The sequence below is a fragment of the Pseudorasbora parva genome, chromosome 4, assembly GCF_024679245.1.
Source record: "Pseudorasbora parva isolate DD20220531a chromosome 4, ASM2467924v1, whole genome shotgun sequence".
Classification (NCBI taxonomy): domain Eukaryota; kingdom Metazoa; phylum Chordata; class Actinopteri; order Cypriniformes; family Gobionidae; genus Pseudorasbora; species Pseudorasbora parva.
This window is the reverse complement of record NC_090175.1, coordinates 17,670,812-17,688,931: the sequence shown is the minus strand read 5'-3', so window position 1 is coordinate 17,688,931 and position 18,120 is coordinate 17,670,812. Positions and strand designations below refer to the sequence as shown.

General features: G+C 35.5%; 1 protein-coding gene across 1 annotated transcript in view; it reads right to left on the bottom strand.

Moving 5' to 3' along the window:
• Positions 1-17,600, bottom strand: part of LOC137073779 (uncharacterized) — a 48,286-nt gene extending 30,686 nt beyond the window's left edge. The window contains exon 1 of the mRNA XM_067442487.1: positions 17,189-17,600. Within this exon, the coding sequence (XP_067298588.1) occupies positions 17,189-17,600 (412 nt within the window). The remainder of the gene's footprint in view (positions 1-17,188) is intronic.
• Positions 17,601-18,120: the final 520 nt, after the last annotated feature.

Sequence of the window (18,120 nt, the reverse complement as noted above, 5' to 3'; positions counted from 1 at the left end):
GATGTTGTACTAAGAGGTGTTTTTTCTGTACTCACTGCTGTGGTTGTGGAAGCCTGAGTTGTTGTAAGGCCAATTGATGTTGTGGGTTCAGCTGTAGTCATGGTTGTTAGAGGTGCAGTTGAAGTTTCTGGAGTGGTAGGAATTGTTGTTGAAACAACAGTTGTGGTTGGTGTATTTGTTGTTTCAGTTGCAGTTGTTGTTTCTAAAGTTGTAGGCATTGTTGTTGAGGCAAGTGTTGTAGTTTCTGAAGTTATAACTGTTGTTGCAGTTGTTGAAGCTGTGGATGTGATTTCTGCTGTTGTACTTTCTGAAGTTGTTGGCAGTGATGTTGTACTAAGAGGTGTTGTTTCTGTACTCACTACTGTGGTTGTGGAAGCCTGAGTTGTTGTAAGGCCAATTGATGTTGTGGGTTCAGCTGTAGTCATGGTTGTTAGAGGTGCTGTTGAAGTTTCTGGAGTGGTAGGAATTGTTGTTGAAACAACAGTTGTGGTTGGTGTATTTGTTGTTTCAGTTGCAGTTGTTTCTAAAGTTGTAGGCATTGTTGTTGAGGCAAGTGTTGTAGTTTCTGAAGTTATAACTGTTGTTGCAGTTGTTGAAGCTGTGGATGTGATTTCTGCTGTTGTACTTTCTGAAGTTGTTGGCAGTGATGTTGTACTAAGAGGTGTTGTTTCTGTACTCACTACTGTGGTTATGGAAGCCTGAGTTGTTGGGAGGTCAATTGATGTTGTGGGTTCAGCTGTAGTCATGGTTGTTAGAGGTGCAGTTGAAGTTTCTGGAGTGGTAGGAATTGTTGTTGAAACAACAGTTGTGGTTGGGGTATTTGTTGTTTCAGTTGCAGTTGTTGGTTCTAAAGTTGTAGGCATTGTTGTTGAGGCAAGTGTTGTAGTTTCTGAAGTTATAACTGTTGTTGCAGTTGTTGAAGCTGTGGATGTGATTTCTGCTGTTGTACTTTCTGAAGTTGTTGGCAGTGATGTTGTACTAAGAGGTGTTGTTTCTGTACTCACTACTGTGGTTGTGGAAGCCTGAGTTGTTGTAAGGCCAATTGATGTTGTGGGTTCAGCTGTAGTCATGGTTGTTAGAGGTGCAGTTGAAGTTTCTGGAGTGGTAGGAATTGTTGTTGAAACAACAGTTGTGGTTGGTGTATTTGTTGTTTCAGTTGCAGTTGTTGTTTCTAAAGTTGTAGGCATTGTTGTTGAGGCAAGTGTTGTAGTTTCTGAAGTTATAACTGTTGTTGCAGTTGTTGAAGCTGTGGATGTGATTTCTGCTGTTGTACTTTCTGAAGTTGTTGGCAGTGATGTTGTACTAAGAGGTGTTGTTTCTGTACTCACTACTGTGGTTGTGGAAGCCTGAGTTGTTGTGAGGTCAATTGATGTTGTGGGTTCAGCTGTAGTCATGGTTGTTAGAGGTGCAGTTGAAGTTTCTGGAGTGGTAGGAATTGTTGTTGAAACAACAGCTGTGGTTGGTGTATTTGTTGTTTCAGTTGCAGTTGTTGTTTCTAAAGTTGTAGGCATTGTTGTTGAGGCAAGTGTTGTAGTTTCTGAAGTTATAACTGTTGTTGCAGTTGTTGAAGCTGTGGATGTAATTTCTGCTGTTGTACTTTCTGAAGTTGTTGGCAGTGATGTTGTACTAAGAGGTGTTGTTTCTGTACTCATTACTGTAGTTGTGGAAGCCTGAGTTGTTGTGAGGTCAGTTGATGTTGTGGGTTCAGCTGTAGTCGTGGTTGTTGGAGGTGCAGTTGAAGTTTCTGGAGTGGTAGGAATTGTTGTTGAAACAACAGTTGTGGTTGGTGTATTTGTGGTTTCAGTTGCAGTTGTTGTTTCTAAAGTTGTAGGCATTGTTGTTGATGCAAGTGTTGTAGTTTCTGAAGTTATAACTGTTGTTGCAGTTGTTGAAGCTGTGGATGTGATTTCTGCTGTTGTACTTTCTGAAGTTGTTGGCAATGATGTTGTACTAAGAGGGGTTGTTTCTGTACTCACTACTGTGGTTGTGGAAGCCTGAGTTGTTGTGAGGTCAGTTGATGTTGTGGGTTCAGCTGTAGTCATGGTTGTTAGAGGTGCTGTTGAAGTTTCTGGAGTGGTAGGAATTGTTGTTGAAACAACAGTTGTGGTTGGTGTATTTGTTGTTGCAGTTGCAGTTGTTTCTAAAGTTGTAGGCATTGTTGTTGAGGCAAGTGTTGTAGTTTCTGAAGTTATAACTGTTGTTGCAGTTGTTGAAGCTGTGGATGTGATTTCTGCTGTTGTACTTTCTGAAGTTGTTGGCAGTGATGTTGTACTAAGAGGTGTTGTTTCTGTACTCACTACTGTGGTTGTGGAAGCCTGAGTTGTTGTGAGGTCAATTGATGTTGTGGGTTCAGCTGTAGTCATGGTTGTTAGAGGTGCAGTTGAAGTTTCTGGAGTGGTAGGAATTGTTGTTGAAACAACAGCTGTGGTTGGTGTATTTGTTGTTTCAGTTGCAGTTGTTGTTTCTAAAGTTGTAGGCATTGTTGTTGAGGCAAGTGTTGTAGTTTCTGAAGTTATAACTGTTGTTGCAGTTGTTGAAGCTGTGGATGTAATTTCTGCTGTTGTACTTTCTGAAGTTGTTGGCAGTGATGTTGTACTAAGAGGTGTTGTTTCTGTACTCATTACTGTAATTGTGGAAGCCTGAGTTGTTGTGAGGTCAGTTGATGTTGTGGGTTCAGCTGTAGTCGTGGTTGTTGGAGGTGCAGTTGAAGTTTCTGGAGTGGTAGGAATTGTTGTTGAAACAACAGTTGTGGTTGGTGTATTTGTGGTTTCAGTTGCAGTTGTTGTTTCTAAAGTTGTAGGCATTGTTGTTGAGGCAAGTGTTGTAGTTTCTGAAGTTATAACTGTTGTTGCAGTTGTTGAAGCTGTGGATGTAATTTCTGCTGTTGTACTTTCTGAAGTTGTTGGCAGTGATGTTGTACTAAGAGGTGTTGTTTCTGTACTCACTACTGTGGTTATGGAAGCCTGAGTTGTTGTGAGGTCAATTGATGTTGTGGGTTCAGCTGTAGTCATGGTTGTTAGAGGTGCTGTTGAAGTTTCTGGAGTGGTAGGAATTGTTGTTGAAACAACAGTTGTGGTTGGTGTATTTGTTGTTTCAGTTGCAGTTGTTGTTTCTAAAGTTGTAGGCATTGTTGTTGAGGCAAGTGTTGTAGTTTCTGAAGTTATAACTGTTGTTGCAGTTGTTGAAGCTGTGGATGTAATTTCTGCTGTTGTACTTTCTGAAGTTGTTGGCAGTGATGTTGTACTAAGAGGTGTTGTTTCTGTACTCATTACTGTGGTTGTGGAAGCCTGAGTTGTTGTGAGGTCAGTTGATGTTGTGGGTTCAGCTGTAGTCGTGGTTGTTGGAGGTGCAGTTGAAGTTTCTGGAGTGGTAGGAATTGTTGTTGAAACAACAGTTGTGGTTGGTGTATTTGTGGTTTCAGTTGCAGTTGTTGTTTCTAAAGTTGTAATCATTGTTGTTGATGCAAGTGTTGTAGTTTCTGAAGTTATAACTGTTGTTGCAGTTGTTGAAGCTGTGGATGTGATTTCTGCTGTTGTACTTTCTGAAGTTGTTGGCAGTGATGTTGTACTAAGAGGGGTTGTTTCTGTACTCACTACTGTGGTTGTGGAAGCCTGAGTTGTTGTGAGGTCAGTTGATGTTGTGGGTTCAGCTGTAGTCATGGTTGTTAGAGGTGCTGTTGAAGTTTCTGGAGTGGTAGGAATTGTTGTTGAAACAACAGTTGTGGTTGGTGTATTTGTTGTTTCAGTTGCAGTTGTTTCTAAAGTTGTAGGCATTGTTGTTGAGGCAAGTGTTGTAGTTTCTGAAGTTATAACTGTTGTTGCAGTTGTTGAAGCTGTGGATGTCATTTCTGCTGTTGTACTTTCTGAAGTTGTTGGCAGTGATGTTGTACTAAGAGGTGTTGTTTCTGTACTCACTACTGTGGTTGTGGAAGCCTGAGTTGTTGTAAGGTCAATTGATGTTGTGGGTTCAGCTGTAGTCATGGTTGTTAGAGGTGCTGTTGAAGTTTCTGGAGTGGTAGGAATTGTTGTTGAAACAACAGTTGTGGTTGGTGTATTTGTTGTTTCAGTTGCAGTTGTTTCTAAAGTTGTAGGCATTGTTGTTGAGGCAAGTGTTGTAGTTTCTGAAGTTATAACTGTTGTTGCAGTTGTTGAAGCTGTGGATGTAATTTCTTCTGTTGTACTTTCTGAAGTTGTTGGCAGTGAGGTTGTACTAAGAGGTGTTGTTTCTGTACTCACTACTGTGGTTGTGGAAGCCTGAGTTGTTGTGAGGTCAATTGATGTTGTGGGTTCAGCTGTAGTCATGGTAGGAATTGTTGCTGAATCAACAGTTGGGGTTGTGGATGCTGTATTTGTTGTTTCAGTTGCAATTGTAGATTCTGAAGTTATAACTGTTGTTGCAGTTGTTGAAGCTGTAGACATAGTTTCTGCTGTAGTACTTTCTGAAATAGTTGGCAGCAGTGTTGAAATAAGAAGTGTTGTTTCTGTTGGAGCTGATGTTGTAGTAGTTGGCAATGAAGTTGTGGTTGTTGAATCTGTAGTCGTGGTTTCTGCAGTTGTATTGTAAGTTGTAGGCTCAGTTGTCCTGATTAAAAAACACATACATAATTGCATAACTTGGATATATATACATAATTATGAATGCCTGAATTGGTTTGGTTTTAAAGCTTTCTAAGCCTGCAGTTTATTAAGGAAAACTTAAGTAGCTCCAGGCAAAACATTGTATTAATTTTTGTTTGTTTGTTTTTGTTTTTTTACAAAATTGCACAAATTTAAACTTTTAGTGTTCTCGTTCATAAATGACCAGCCTACAAAAAAATGTAGCTAATCAGTTATTTGTCACATTATTGCTGTGAAATATAAAAAAAAATTGTTCACATGAATGTGTGTGTCTCTGTATTCGCACGGATACACGAGGATGCATGTATCCACACATGCACAGGTCTGAGGCCTTTAGTTTTGCAAGCACACTCATTTTCAATAGACGGTCATTTTTGTCAAGTATAAGCTCAGATCAATCAGTTTACTATCAAATAAGTAAAACATTTAATATAAAATATGTCCTAATTTAAAGAAAACTATTTGACAAAAAGATTGACTCTAACATTTGTTAATAAAATACCATATTTTTACTGTGATTTTTAAGTCTTTTTTGTATTTTTGAACGGGAGTGCCACAAGTGTAACTTTGTGCTATTTTATACATGATCGACCAATTCCAAAAATAAATATAAAACCTGTACTTACTTACTGAAAGAAAATAATTTGACAAAATATTGAATCCACTAGCTATTTATTCCTTAATACACCTCTAATAACTGCAATAATAACTGCATTTGTCTTCTATCAAAGGCTCAACAGAGGCTTGGGATTAGATGCAAAATAATTTAGTCCTACACACAAGAGTGTTTAAGGGACAGAAACCTGACATAATATACAATAATACATCTTATGAACAATGTTTGAGGAGTGGTAACTGTATTGTGAGCGGATTAATTGACTCCAGGCTATTGAATGATTGAAAAATATCCGTGGAGTGGCCATTATGCCTCGGGTGTGCATTGATTCTGTAATAATTCAAAGGCCTGTTTTCAATTAATTCCTTACATATTATTTATATATATATATATATATATATATATATATATATATATATATATATATATATATATATATATATATATATATATATATATATATATATATATATTGTTGTTGTTGTTAAACAAGTTGTTGTTAAACTATTTTACTGGTAACATCATCAGAAAAAAACATTTTTATTTAATTTAAAAAAAAGTATACATCATTGAGAATATGAACAATTAATTATTTATAATTCCACTTACTGAGCTTCATTTGTATGAATAGCACACCACAAACACACTGTAAAGAGAAACACAGTACTGTTTAATTTTTCATTATTTTTCTATATATCTAGCAAAAATAGAACAATTCCAGAACAATCTGTAGAGAACACAGCATAAATTATATAGATATACAAGTTGATTACTTACGTAAGGTGAATAAAACTTTCCTAGTGCCATTCTGCTTTGAAAGAAACAAAATGCTGAAAAAGCAAAAAAGATAATCAGTTAGTTATTTTAATTGTTCTACCTCACTTCAATATTTTGTTGGTTTAACTTAAAAACGTAAGTAACCTGGTTGCCTTAAAATTTTGAGTTTACATAAAACGTGATACATCATGAAAATAGCACAATTTGGCATGTTTCACTGCATCATCAGAAATAAAACACAATTACCCAATATGCTTACAAAATATTTTAATAATATTTGAATTAAGGTTGTCAATCCTCAAAAATGTCCATTGTATTAACTAAAAGTTTTAATTTCAATGAACTCAAAATTTTGGCATTTAAGTAGTATTCTGTCTGATTAGGACAGACAACAGCTTGTAGTTAAATCATGTAAAGAGTCAAGGACAGTGATTTTAATTTAGTTTTCTCTCTTTTTTGATATCAAATTTGAACTCTTTGTGATATGCATGTATTCAAAAATCAACATATTTGGTGCAGCCACTATTAAATAGTAACATATATACATATATGTAATCACATTAAGCACCAAGACCAAGATCATATTATAAATCGCTATAGCCCCCATCTGACCTTTATTGTATCCCCTCAACACACTTACACATTTATATACAATCTGATTTTCAGTCCAGGCACTGTGCTATAGCTATCTGTGACTAATTATAGACTGGAGGAGATTAGAATAGCATACATTTACCATAACAGTTTTGGCAAGTAGGCTACACATTGGAAATTGAAAATATTTGAAGATTTAAATAATGTATGTATATTATGCTATAAAGCGCTAATACAAAAATTACGGTTTGGTCATTTGTAAATTTGTGTTTTCTAAATGTAATCAATAATATACTTTTCATGTATCATGTATTAATATGTCTATAACTGGGACTCTCCTTAAGTGATGTCCGGTGTAATTAACTTGCTTTAAGGAGACCTGGGTTAACAGAATGCAGATTAGCAATCTTAACAGTCATCTTTGGGGTAACTTTACAATAAAACACTGCCATGCGAAAGGGGGACAGCTAATTCAGATTAGATAAGCTAATTCAAATAGTACACTGTAAAAAAAAAAAAAAAGAAGAAGAAAAAGAAGAAGAAACAAGTAATTGGTAAAAAAAAACAAAAAAAAAAAAACATTCCCAGAATTCTCTGCATGACACTTCACATTGGATGCATTTTTTTTAAATAACTTTTTCAACTTTATTTATTTATTTATTTATTTATTTATTTATTTATTTATTTATTTATTTATTTATTTATTTATTTATTTATTTATTCATTCATAATCAGTTATGTACATTAGGGTTTGGTGGTTGTCAGTATTAAAGGTACAGATCAGATATTAGTATATCAATACATTGGTAATTTCACATTATTCGAATAAATTAAAATATATTACTGTAAATTTAACTTAAATCTGTAAAACCTAAAATATTGCTACTGTATTTTTACTGTAAATTTCTTGCAACCACAGCTGTCAGTTTTTTATTATTATTTATTTATTTTTTATTGTAACTTTAATGGAGTTGTCTTACAGTGTACATGATAATTCATGTACCTTTATTGTAAAGTGTTACCATATTGGGTACACTCTAAAAAAAAGACCTCATCATCTACAGAAATTAACTGCCACTAAAAATAAGTTTTATGGTAAACCCAAGGGGGTCACAAGATATTATAAGATCAGCAGCTAGAAGTAAAAACAATACTAACAGTATATAAGAAATAATATTAATAATACTAATATTAATAAAATAAAGATACTAATATACTAATATTTATGAAAATAAACTAATGATAAAAAGGTTATTTATAGCACTATTAAGGTCCTATAACACTTCCAAAGCATATGGAACTTTACAAAAAAGGGTTCTATTTAGCACCAAAAAGGGTTACAAGCTGAAGAACAGCAATGTGATACTGTTTAGAATATTTTTTCCCCTTAAGATTGTACATATAGCCTAAGCCTATATTAAACAAAAATATGTATTTATCTCTAATGAATATACATTAAAGCACATATATAGGATTATATTATAGCATTACATGTTAAAGTGACATATCAGGGATGAGCTTAAATGCCATACAAAAACCGCTTAATGGAACGCAGATAAAATCAATTTATTGAAATGTTAATTTATTCAGTTTTTTTTTTTTAAATTAATGTTTCAATCATCCAGTGTCCTACCTTCTCCCGTGCTTCAAATTCATAACCATTAAAAATGAACAGTACTCCTTTCGATAGTCCTTTGCTGTGCTCTGCGCTTCGTGTTTCAGTTTAAAGTTTAAACTCACTAACTGACTAGAAAAAAGTTGAGGCACAGTATTTGAGGCAGGTGTGTGTTGTCGTCTAAGGTGTGGTAGCCTACCAATTATAATTGATGAAGTGCAGTGCGTAATAGCATCACATTTTTTTCTGTTTTTTTTTTTCGCAATAAAGGGTGTAGCAAGCACAACTATTCCGAAACCATTCTTTGGGTCATGACCCAGACTATTTCAGTTAGCCTACCATTAAATTTAGGAAACAAATGAGATCACAAAGGCTGATTTAGAACAGGTAGACTTTGTTAACTTTTAAGTTGTGAACTACAAAGTTCAAATTACGCAAAACGTGCCTTGTTGATTAGTATGGCATTTCAATATCTAGCCTCATAAAAAATATCCACAATAAATAAATAAATAACCTTATAATAAAAATAAATGATATATTTTTTCCTTTTTCCCCATTATCAACATTCCAATCTAATGCTAAAACTATATACGAATAGTCAGAGTTTAGGTTGGGGAGTTGGGTTAGTGAGTTTGTCTGCGCTATGAATAAATAAATTATAATAATAATATAGACCTAGTTATTTTATTATAGTTTTAGTATACAATAAAATGTAAAAAATTTAAATAAAAATGCTGCTCTGCCTCAACTCCAGCGCTCGTCACCGAGATGGCCAACCAAATGAAAGAACGTGGGTCTTACTGTCAGTGTCCACAACACCGCGAGAGTTTGTGGAAAGATGTGCACTAAGTGTTAAACTGCTGTTTACAATTACAATGCTGTTTTGAACTGTGAAAATACGCGATCATGATTAATGTAATTCATAAATGATTTTTATGACTACTAATAGCCTAATTGCATGTGAGCACATCTTAAAATAAACGTTATTTGCAAACGTTGATTAGGCTACTTTATAACTTTTATTACCCCAGAGAAAGAAGGAACTGTTTTAGTTAGAAAGTTAAACAGAGTAAATGTTCAATTCATTAAGTGTTGCCAAAAACATTTAGTGAGTATTTGTCTGGTCCAATTTAAAATGTAATTAATAGGTCTATCAATTTAACAATTTACAAAAACAAAACAAAAAACAAAACATGGAAGACAGCAATGATAACACTTATTTTTAAAGCATGATATTTATTAGAGCTTTACAGTTGCAGGCCCAAAGGTATATAACCAGTTATGCCAAATATCATTAAAAGGCATTTGACAGAACAGCTTATAGCACCCTTTTAGATAACACCCCAAGCAATTTGGCTTTAGACACAAGATAACTGAGTGCACTAGACAGAGGTGGAGCTGTTGAAGTCATATTTTAGACCACACTAAAGCCTTTCGCATAGTTGATCATTGTGTTTCTATTAATCTGCACTGTTTATCAATTTTGATCCATTATTCAAAGAAATTGCAAAACCCTAACCTTTGGATGAGGTAAAAGAATGGAAAGTCAGGGGAAAATCACATTATGAAATAATGTTTTTTTTTTCTTCTCCAAAACACGTTGGCCTCAATTATTGGCACCCTTAGAATTGTTTTATGAGTAAAATATCTCTGAATTATATTCCCATTAATATTTACATTTTTTAGCACACCAGGGTGACTAGGAACATGAATTGTCTACGACGTCTTGTTTCACAGGAGTATAAATTTGAGTTAACACAAAGACTATATTCCCCTATTTGTTCATCACAATGAGTAAAACCAAGGAAGAGAGTTCTGCTGTGCAGCAAAAGATAGGTTCTGTAGAAATATGAAACTATAAAAAGCGCTTTTTGGCAGCAAACCAACCAGATAGATTTGGTACAAACGGATAAAAAGTACCCCATGCCCACACAGCTGAATCTTTAATGTTGAGGGCCTATTTTTTGCTGGAGGTCCTAGAAATTTTGTTCAGAGACATGATGGATTCTAGCAAATACCAACAGATAAACAATCTAAACCTGACAGCATCTGCTAGAAATCTAATAATGGGCCGTGGTTGGATCTTCCATCAGGACAACAATACAAAACAAACATCAAAATCAACACACGGATGTGTCACTGACACAAAATGAAGCTTCTGCCATCACCATCCAATGTTCCCTGACCTGAACCCTATAGAAAATGAGCTGGGAATCTGAAGGATGTGGAGAGGTTCTGTATGTAGGAATGGTCTCTGATCTCTGGTCAGGTGTTCTCCAAACTCATCAGGCATTATAGAAGAAGACTCAGAGCTGTTATCTTGGGGAAAGGAGGTTACAAAAAGTATTTCATAAAAGGGTGCCAATAATTATGGCCAGTGTGTTTTGGAGAAAAGCATTTATTTCATAATGTGATTTACACCCCTCTTTCAATTATTTTACTTTATAAAAGTATTGAAGTAAAATATTTTTGTGAATTGTTTAAAACAAAAGATAAAAAGAATAAATGATGCAGATTTATTTTTTACAGCCATCTTTGATTATATTTACCAGGGGCGCCAATAATTCTGACCAAACTGTAAATAAAGACTAGTTGTGATATAAAGAGTCTAGTTGTGAGTGGTTCTTTTTTTTGGGTCCTGTCACAGTACTTTTTTTTGGGTGCTCGTAGCGCATACACTTCAATTGCACGGGCAAATGCTGAGGCATGCGCTTCATTTCATACAGAGCAAAACAAAATATGAGCATGCAAAATTATGTTGTCAATTATTAAAGACCCAATGAAGTTTCTTAAAAAATGCAGGATTATTCAATGTGTTGATGTGATTTTCTACTGAAACATGAAGACAGGGTGGGACATATTGAACAGCTCCTCCCCTTTGTTTATATAGCCAATATCATATTGTTTACTTCAAAATTAGTCCAGCAGTTATGCTTGGTAAAGTCGCAGTTTCCTCCTAATATCAAACCTTTTTTCCTCCTGCTCCAACACGATCACATGGTAATGCGTATCAGTAGTACGAGTGTGAAATCTCGAGGAATATATACGCCAAAATGAGTTTTGGCATGCATATGATACACAGTTTTTTGTGTGCATATGATATGCACTTTATGGCTTGCATATGACACGCTCTTGGGTAGGGTGGGGTGGGTGGTTTGTACGTATAATACACTGTAAAATGTAATAAGTTGACTTTACTTAGAAAAAGTGAGGAAACTGACTGCGTACAAATTTTCAAGTAAAGTAGCGTATTATATTTTTTAAGTAGGCAAAACATAACAAAATTTGTGCAGAACACTTGTTAATGAAGTATACTTAACTCAAATTATTAGTTGTGTTAACTTGTTATTAGTGTTCACATTACTAGGAAAATATTAGGAAACCGACTGCCTTAAAATTCTCAAATAAGCTGAACTTAACACTCAATTAAGTAAGGTTAATTGCATCAAGTTTTTCTTACTTAAACTATTCAAGTTGTGTCGACTTAATTTATCTGTGAGATGAGGAAGTGTACTCCCAGAATGCATTGCAGCACTAATAATTGTAGCATTATTTGACCATTTTATTTGCTCTCTTTTGTCAGTATAACCCCAATAATAACAGCAAATGAACTTGTAATGGTCTTATTAACTGTAAAAAATAAATAAAAAATAGTTGTGTTTTGCATGCTGATTGTTGAAGTCTGTGTGTGACTCAAGCATGGTCAATTGTTGGATATTTTCACAATTATAGAGGCATTATATCAACATAAAATCATATTGGCCTTACATTTATACATATATATGTGTAGATGTATTTATATACGCGTATGTATGTGTGTGTGTGTGTGTGTGTGTGTGTGTGTGTGTGTGTGTGTGTGTGTGTGTGTGTGTGTGTGTGTGTGTGTGTGTGTGTGTGTATATAACTTCCCTTTCTTTGAAATCAGATAACTGTGATTTCGTGTTGCATTGCTGCATCAATAGGAAGAGACTTACAAAGTAAATTCCAAGTGCCCAACCAAAGGGAACACTGATCACCATAATGGTGAGAAATTTTCAGTGAAAAGTCAGTGTGACGCTTTCCCAAAGTATTTAGTTGCATTTTCAATAACATTCAAGATGACTGGAAAAAGAGTGAATGCAACTAAGAAGAACGATAACTGCAGAATTTAGGAGGAAATTAGTGAAAAGTCTATTAAAAATTGCCCCGCCTCAACCTTTTGCCCACCCACCTGTTTTTTTTTCCTTTGGCAAAATGGTACTCAAACCAGTCAAGTAATGTTTACTTGGGTTTTCTAAGTAACAAAGGCATAGCATGCAAACATTTCAGATTACTAAATTGTTTTAAGTAAGTTCAACAAATTATTGGATATTAAGTAAAGTTTACTAAAAATGTCTTAGTAAGAACAGCTGTTGGATTTTATAGTGTACACCATAAAGCGTATATATCATATACTATCATATAGTGCAAGTATCATATGCACACGAAAAACCGTGTGCCATTTGCACTCCAAAACTCATTTTGGCATATACATTTCACGAGATTGCACATTCGTACTAGTTTGGCGATTACAGCTCAGAAGGGTATTGAGAGTTGCTAGACGACACTCGCGGGCAGATTAGATTTGCTGCCGCTAGGGTGCGTCTAGATTTCTGGGCTACATTCGTGCTATTTTTACATTTAGAATTCAAATGGGTCTGATATGTTTTCTGGTATGCGCCGACTCACGCATGCAATCCGTTCTGTGCTATAAAGTGTCTCGACCCGGCCTCTGGTGGTTTGCATGACACTAATATTAAACAAACCTTTTTCTCCCCATTGAAAACATATTCATATTGGTCTAAATTGTTCCTTTTACCCAATATAGTACACTAAGGGCCATTCACCATGTAGAAAATAGTAAATGTGTGAACAATCGACCAATTTTAGCTGCAGCTAAATAGGGGGCGGGATTCAGATTCTAGTGAGCTTTTGATTGGGCTTTTGATTGATAGGTGAGCTATTGAGGCGCAGAGTGATAAAGTTGAGGTGCAGAGTAAGTTTTAAATGCTTATATATATCATATATCACTGATCAGGATCAGTGTCCATACTGTATGTTTCATTAACAGTTCATATTATGTTACTATTGTGCATTCACCATGGTAACTGCAGTTTTTGGGAATTAAGAGCAAATTCAAAATTACATTTAGTCATTCTGAATGGAACGTTCTCAAGTCACGTCACAGATGGCACACCTAAACAGAAATATTTGTAATAAGGACAAAATTATACAATTAAGGTATAACATATGACACATAATATTTGATGTGTCATGTAAAAGTTGTAAAACTACATTTCTGGTGGCCTAAAGACAGGAAATGTTTGACGCAAATAATTATACCAAGTAGGCTACATACTTAAAGTGATCTTTAAAAGTGCAATTTGTTGTCCAGATTCTTATTTTGGATTCTGTCTCTCTCATTCTTTCAGTTTGTTCTAGGGTGTGAGCACATTCAGAACCTGTGCTCACACACAAATAAACATTACATCAAAGTCACAAACTGTCCCTCTTTCACAATCTTATTGTATTGAATTGTTTTCTCTTGGTTGTGGAATTTTACAAACACGCACAAACATGCGCAAATTATTATCACAACAACATATCTGTCGCATTGATAGACGTACAGACACACCTGCAGCTTTATCTATCAAACAATGCATGGGTACATCCCGACATATGTATTTTTTTGTGGATCATTTCCTCATGACCCTAAAAATACATAAACACTGATACTTTACTATGTCAAAACAGATGTAATCTAAAAATATAAAAGCTAAACTAAAACATAAGTTAAATTGATAGCATATATCTGACACACATTTTTTAATGTCAGCAAAGCAAGATAAAGTAATATTATAATATAATTATAAATCTATTATACCTTCGGAAACTTCATGTGCATTAGAGAAATTAAGATGTTCTTAAGTTTGTTATGTATTGGTGCAAGATGACAAACATAGACTTAAGATTTGATCTGTCAGTCATAAAAACTTATGTGATAAATCTAGCAGGTGAAACTAAATGAATCATTACAAAAGCCGATAATTTGACTGTCAAACCACATCTATTCAACTGACTGTTTTGATGATACTTTATAGCTCTTTAGTTGGAAGTCTTATAAAACTCCACCCTTTACTTTTACAGTTTGTTTAATGACAAATGGCATCAAACCTGGTGCCCCTTGGTTTGTTTTTTGTTGTTTTGTTTTTTTAGAGACTTCTTGTTCCTCTTCCTTTTTGTTATTTCCACTGATGGATCTTAAGAAGAATCCCATGTCTTATGATATTTTATGTCATTATTATTAAAAGAAAAAGTACACCATGCAGGAAATTTTATTTTATAATTCACTAATATTTTCGCATCCGACCAACTGTTACCAGTGCATGTGAGTAAAGAAAAAACGTTCTTGTACAAGTTTAATCTGAAACACATGCGAGAACAGGCGTGTCTTCTGGATTCTCATTGCTATTATCATAAATTATGTTATTGTTTGTATACTGTTGTGAGCATTAAAACATAAAGACAGCGTCTGACAGCGGCATGACCAGAGTTTCTCGGCGCACTCAGGTCACGCTTCAAGTTACTCATCCGTCTCATTCACGCAGAAGACTGCTGTTCGGAAGCGATAGTCTACCATTTATTTGTTTTTTAAATATTGTTATTTTTTCTACAAACACTTATTGTTTTACCTTAATAAGACATTGATTCATCCATTGGGATTATATGTATTACTGTAGTTCTGTTGTATGTGTCGTTTGATGCTTCAGCATTTAGGAACCCAAAGTTTTCATTAGCAGAGATTATTATTTTTCTGTGTTCATCTGAAGAAAGAAAGTCATATACATCATAAAAGACGAGTAAACAGTGAGGACATTTCTGCGTGCACTGTATTTTTTGTGTAACAGTTACATAATACAGAATACAGCTATAGACATTGGATTCCTTCTTAAGATTCATCTGTCGCAAGGTCGAAAAAGAAGAGGAACAAGAGGAGGGGAAGCCAAGCAAGAAAAACGAATAAGTGTTGTAAATCTTTTTTTTAAATAAAGGTTTCCGAATTATATCAGGTTGTTGCCTTAATTCCCCCAATAGGCTATAACATATTGTTCCCTTTTGCCTACACATTCTTACTTTATAGTTAGACCATAATTACTGAAAGCTATGCAAAAAATTCACTTTGCTTACGCAGTAGGCTACTTTTTAGACTTTACCAAAATATGCACTGCATACGCACTTTAAACAGAGTATGCGTGAAACGGGCGTAACCGTTAGAGTACTAATAACAGTAGCCTACCTTAGTCTGAATTCTTGGTATACCACAAACCAGCTTCAAGTTTCAGCTATTATTTTGCAGAGATATGACCAGATTGCATTCTCTGGCCAAATATTTCGCATTAAAGTTTACTTCAAAATGAAAATTTCCTGATAATTTACTCATTCTGATCTAATTCAATATGTTCGTGTATTTCTTTCTCCAGTCGAAAATAAATTACGTTTTTGAGGAAAACATTCCAGGATTTTTCTCCACATAATGGCAACCAACGGCTGAAGGTCCAAATCAATGCAGTTTAAAAAAGGCTTCGAAGGGCTCTGCACAATCCCAGATAAGGAATAGGGTCTTATCTAGTGAAACCATGTATATGCAATTAATTAACCATTTTCACACACACACAAAAAAAAAATTATACCTTTAACCTCAATTGTCAAAGGAATCCGGAGATTTATTTATTTATTTATGAATGAATGAATGAATGAATGAATGAATGAATGAATGAATGAATGAATGAATGAATGAATGAATGAATGAATGAATGAATGAATGAATGAATGAATGAAGTAGGCATCTATATAGCGCTTTCATATGTACTACTGTACACCCAAAGCGCTTCACAGTCATGTCCGGGGTCTCTCCTCAACCACCACCAGTGTACAGCATCCACTTGGATGATGCGACGGCAGCCACAGTACAACCAGTGCGCTCACCACACACCAGCGAAAGGTGGAGAGGAGAGAGGGTGATAGAGCCAATTCAGTTATTTATTTGTTTGTTTGTTTGATTAATGACTGATGGTTTCACTAGATAAGACCCTATTCCTTGTCTGGGATCATGCAGAGGCCTCTGAAGCCCTTCAAAACTGCCTTGATTTGGACCTTCAGTTGGTTGCCGTTGAAGTCCATTGTATGGCGAAAAATCCTGGAATGTTTTCCTCAAAAAACATAGTTTCTTTTCGACTGAAGAAAGAAAGACATGATCATCTTGGATGAGATGATTTTGAAATTATTAGGACATTTTCAAGTGAACCAATCCTTTAATTCAACGCGCCATGCTTATGTGACACCACAGCCACAATAGTGCTGTATGATAGATGTAGCCTATCACTTTTGTCTTTTTTTTCATTATTATTAAAATGTTTACAAACATGTTGACTATGTCATGAAATATCAAATATGTCTGAGTGAATGTGTTTTGTGATTTAAAACCCTTGATGGCGATGGGCAGAGGTGGAAAGTAACGAATTGCATTTACTCGGGTTACTGTAATTGAGTAGTTTTTCTGTGTACTGCTACTTTTTTAAGTAGTTTTAAAAATCTGTAATTTTACTTTTACTTAACATTTTGATTGAAGTATTGTACTTCGCTACATTTTAAACCACATCCGTTACTGAGTAAAAATAAATAATTAATGCAAAGGGGAGGGAAAAAAACGTGAACCGGAATCGACTATATTGAACAGAGGGTGCGGGGCGCGGGACGCGGGACGCGGGAGAGAAAGAGCGCGCAAATAGTGAGAATTGCTAACAGATACTGTAATTTAGGTAAGATTGGCAGTAAGAGGAGGCAACTGGATGGTACTCAACGCTGGCCGAGAAGTTCGCACAGAGCAGGTCGAAATGCCATGTCCATCTCCCCCACAATACAAACAAAGTTGTTGCACAAATCTGCATTGACGTTCATTGGCGGTTAAATGGTGCGTATCGATCTGCATGGGTTCAGGTGCTGGAGGGGCAACAGGTAGATGGATGGGCAGAGGATTAACAGCGGGTGTGGTGATGCCACAGGACGACAGCCGTTGAGAAACTCTGATACTTTTCTGAATGAGGGATTCCAAGGCCTCCTCATAAACTATAATCAATTGTTTGACTTCACTGAGGAGGCCATGGCGAAAGGCGGTGATGAGGGCAGATTCATTCCATCCGCTCATGCAGCGTGCGGAATTGTAAGGCATACAAACTTGTAGTTTCTCTCCTACTCTGACGAATCGTGAAGAGTTGGTCATGTACGGATAACTCAGCAGCTTGCTCACCGAAGACTTCTTTAAGATGTGTACAGAAAGCAGAGACCGAGCCAATGACGGGGGCATTAGACTCCCACAATTCTCTCTAGCTGTGTCTCATTTCAGAAGCCTGCGTCCTCCGGAGGTCGCATTTGAAGGGTGCATACGTCATAAGGCCGTCTCATTTCAAAAAAGTGAGTAGGACACTCCAAACGCGACCTCGAATGCGTCCTTCTTTCACAGGAATTCGGAGTGTGCATGAGGTGTATCCTTCACGGCTGGAGATAACCCACAATTCTTTGTGTCTCCGTTAACAACCGTCTTTTTTTAAAAAAATATTATATGAACAAACGGCACCACCGCCAGATATACATGCGAGGTGTGGTGTTTAAATTAAGTAGTTCAAGCTTTTTTTGTTGTTGTTTTAAGCTCTATTACCTCAAACAGATAGTTGTGGTAAACAAGATTACAACGCTTTAGTGCATTTTAAACATTTAGAACAGTACATTGCTGTCAAGACAAGAAACATTTCATAGTCATTTTCAAGTTATAAATAATTTTCATTCATATAACTGGTGTGAGAGCACAACGAGGCTCAACGTGTTGG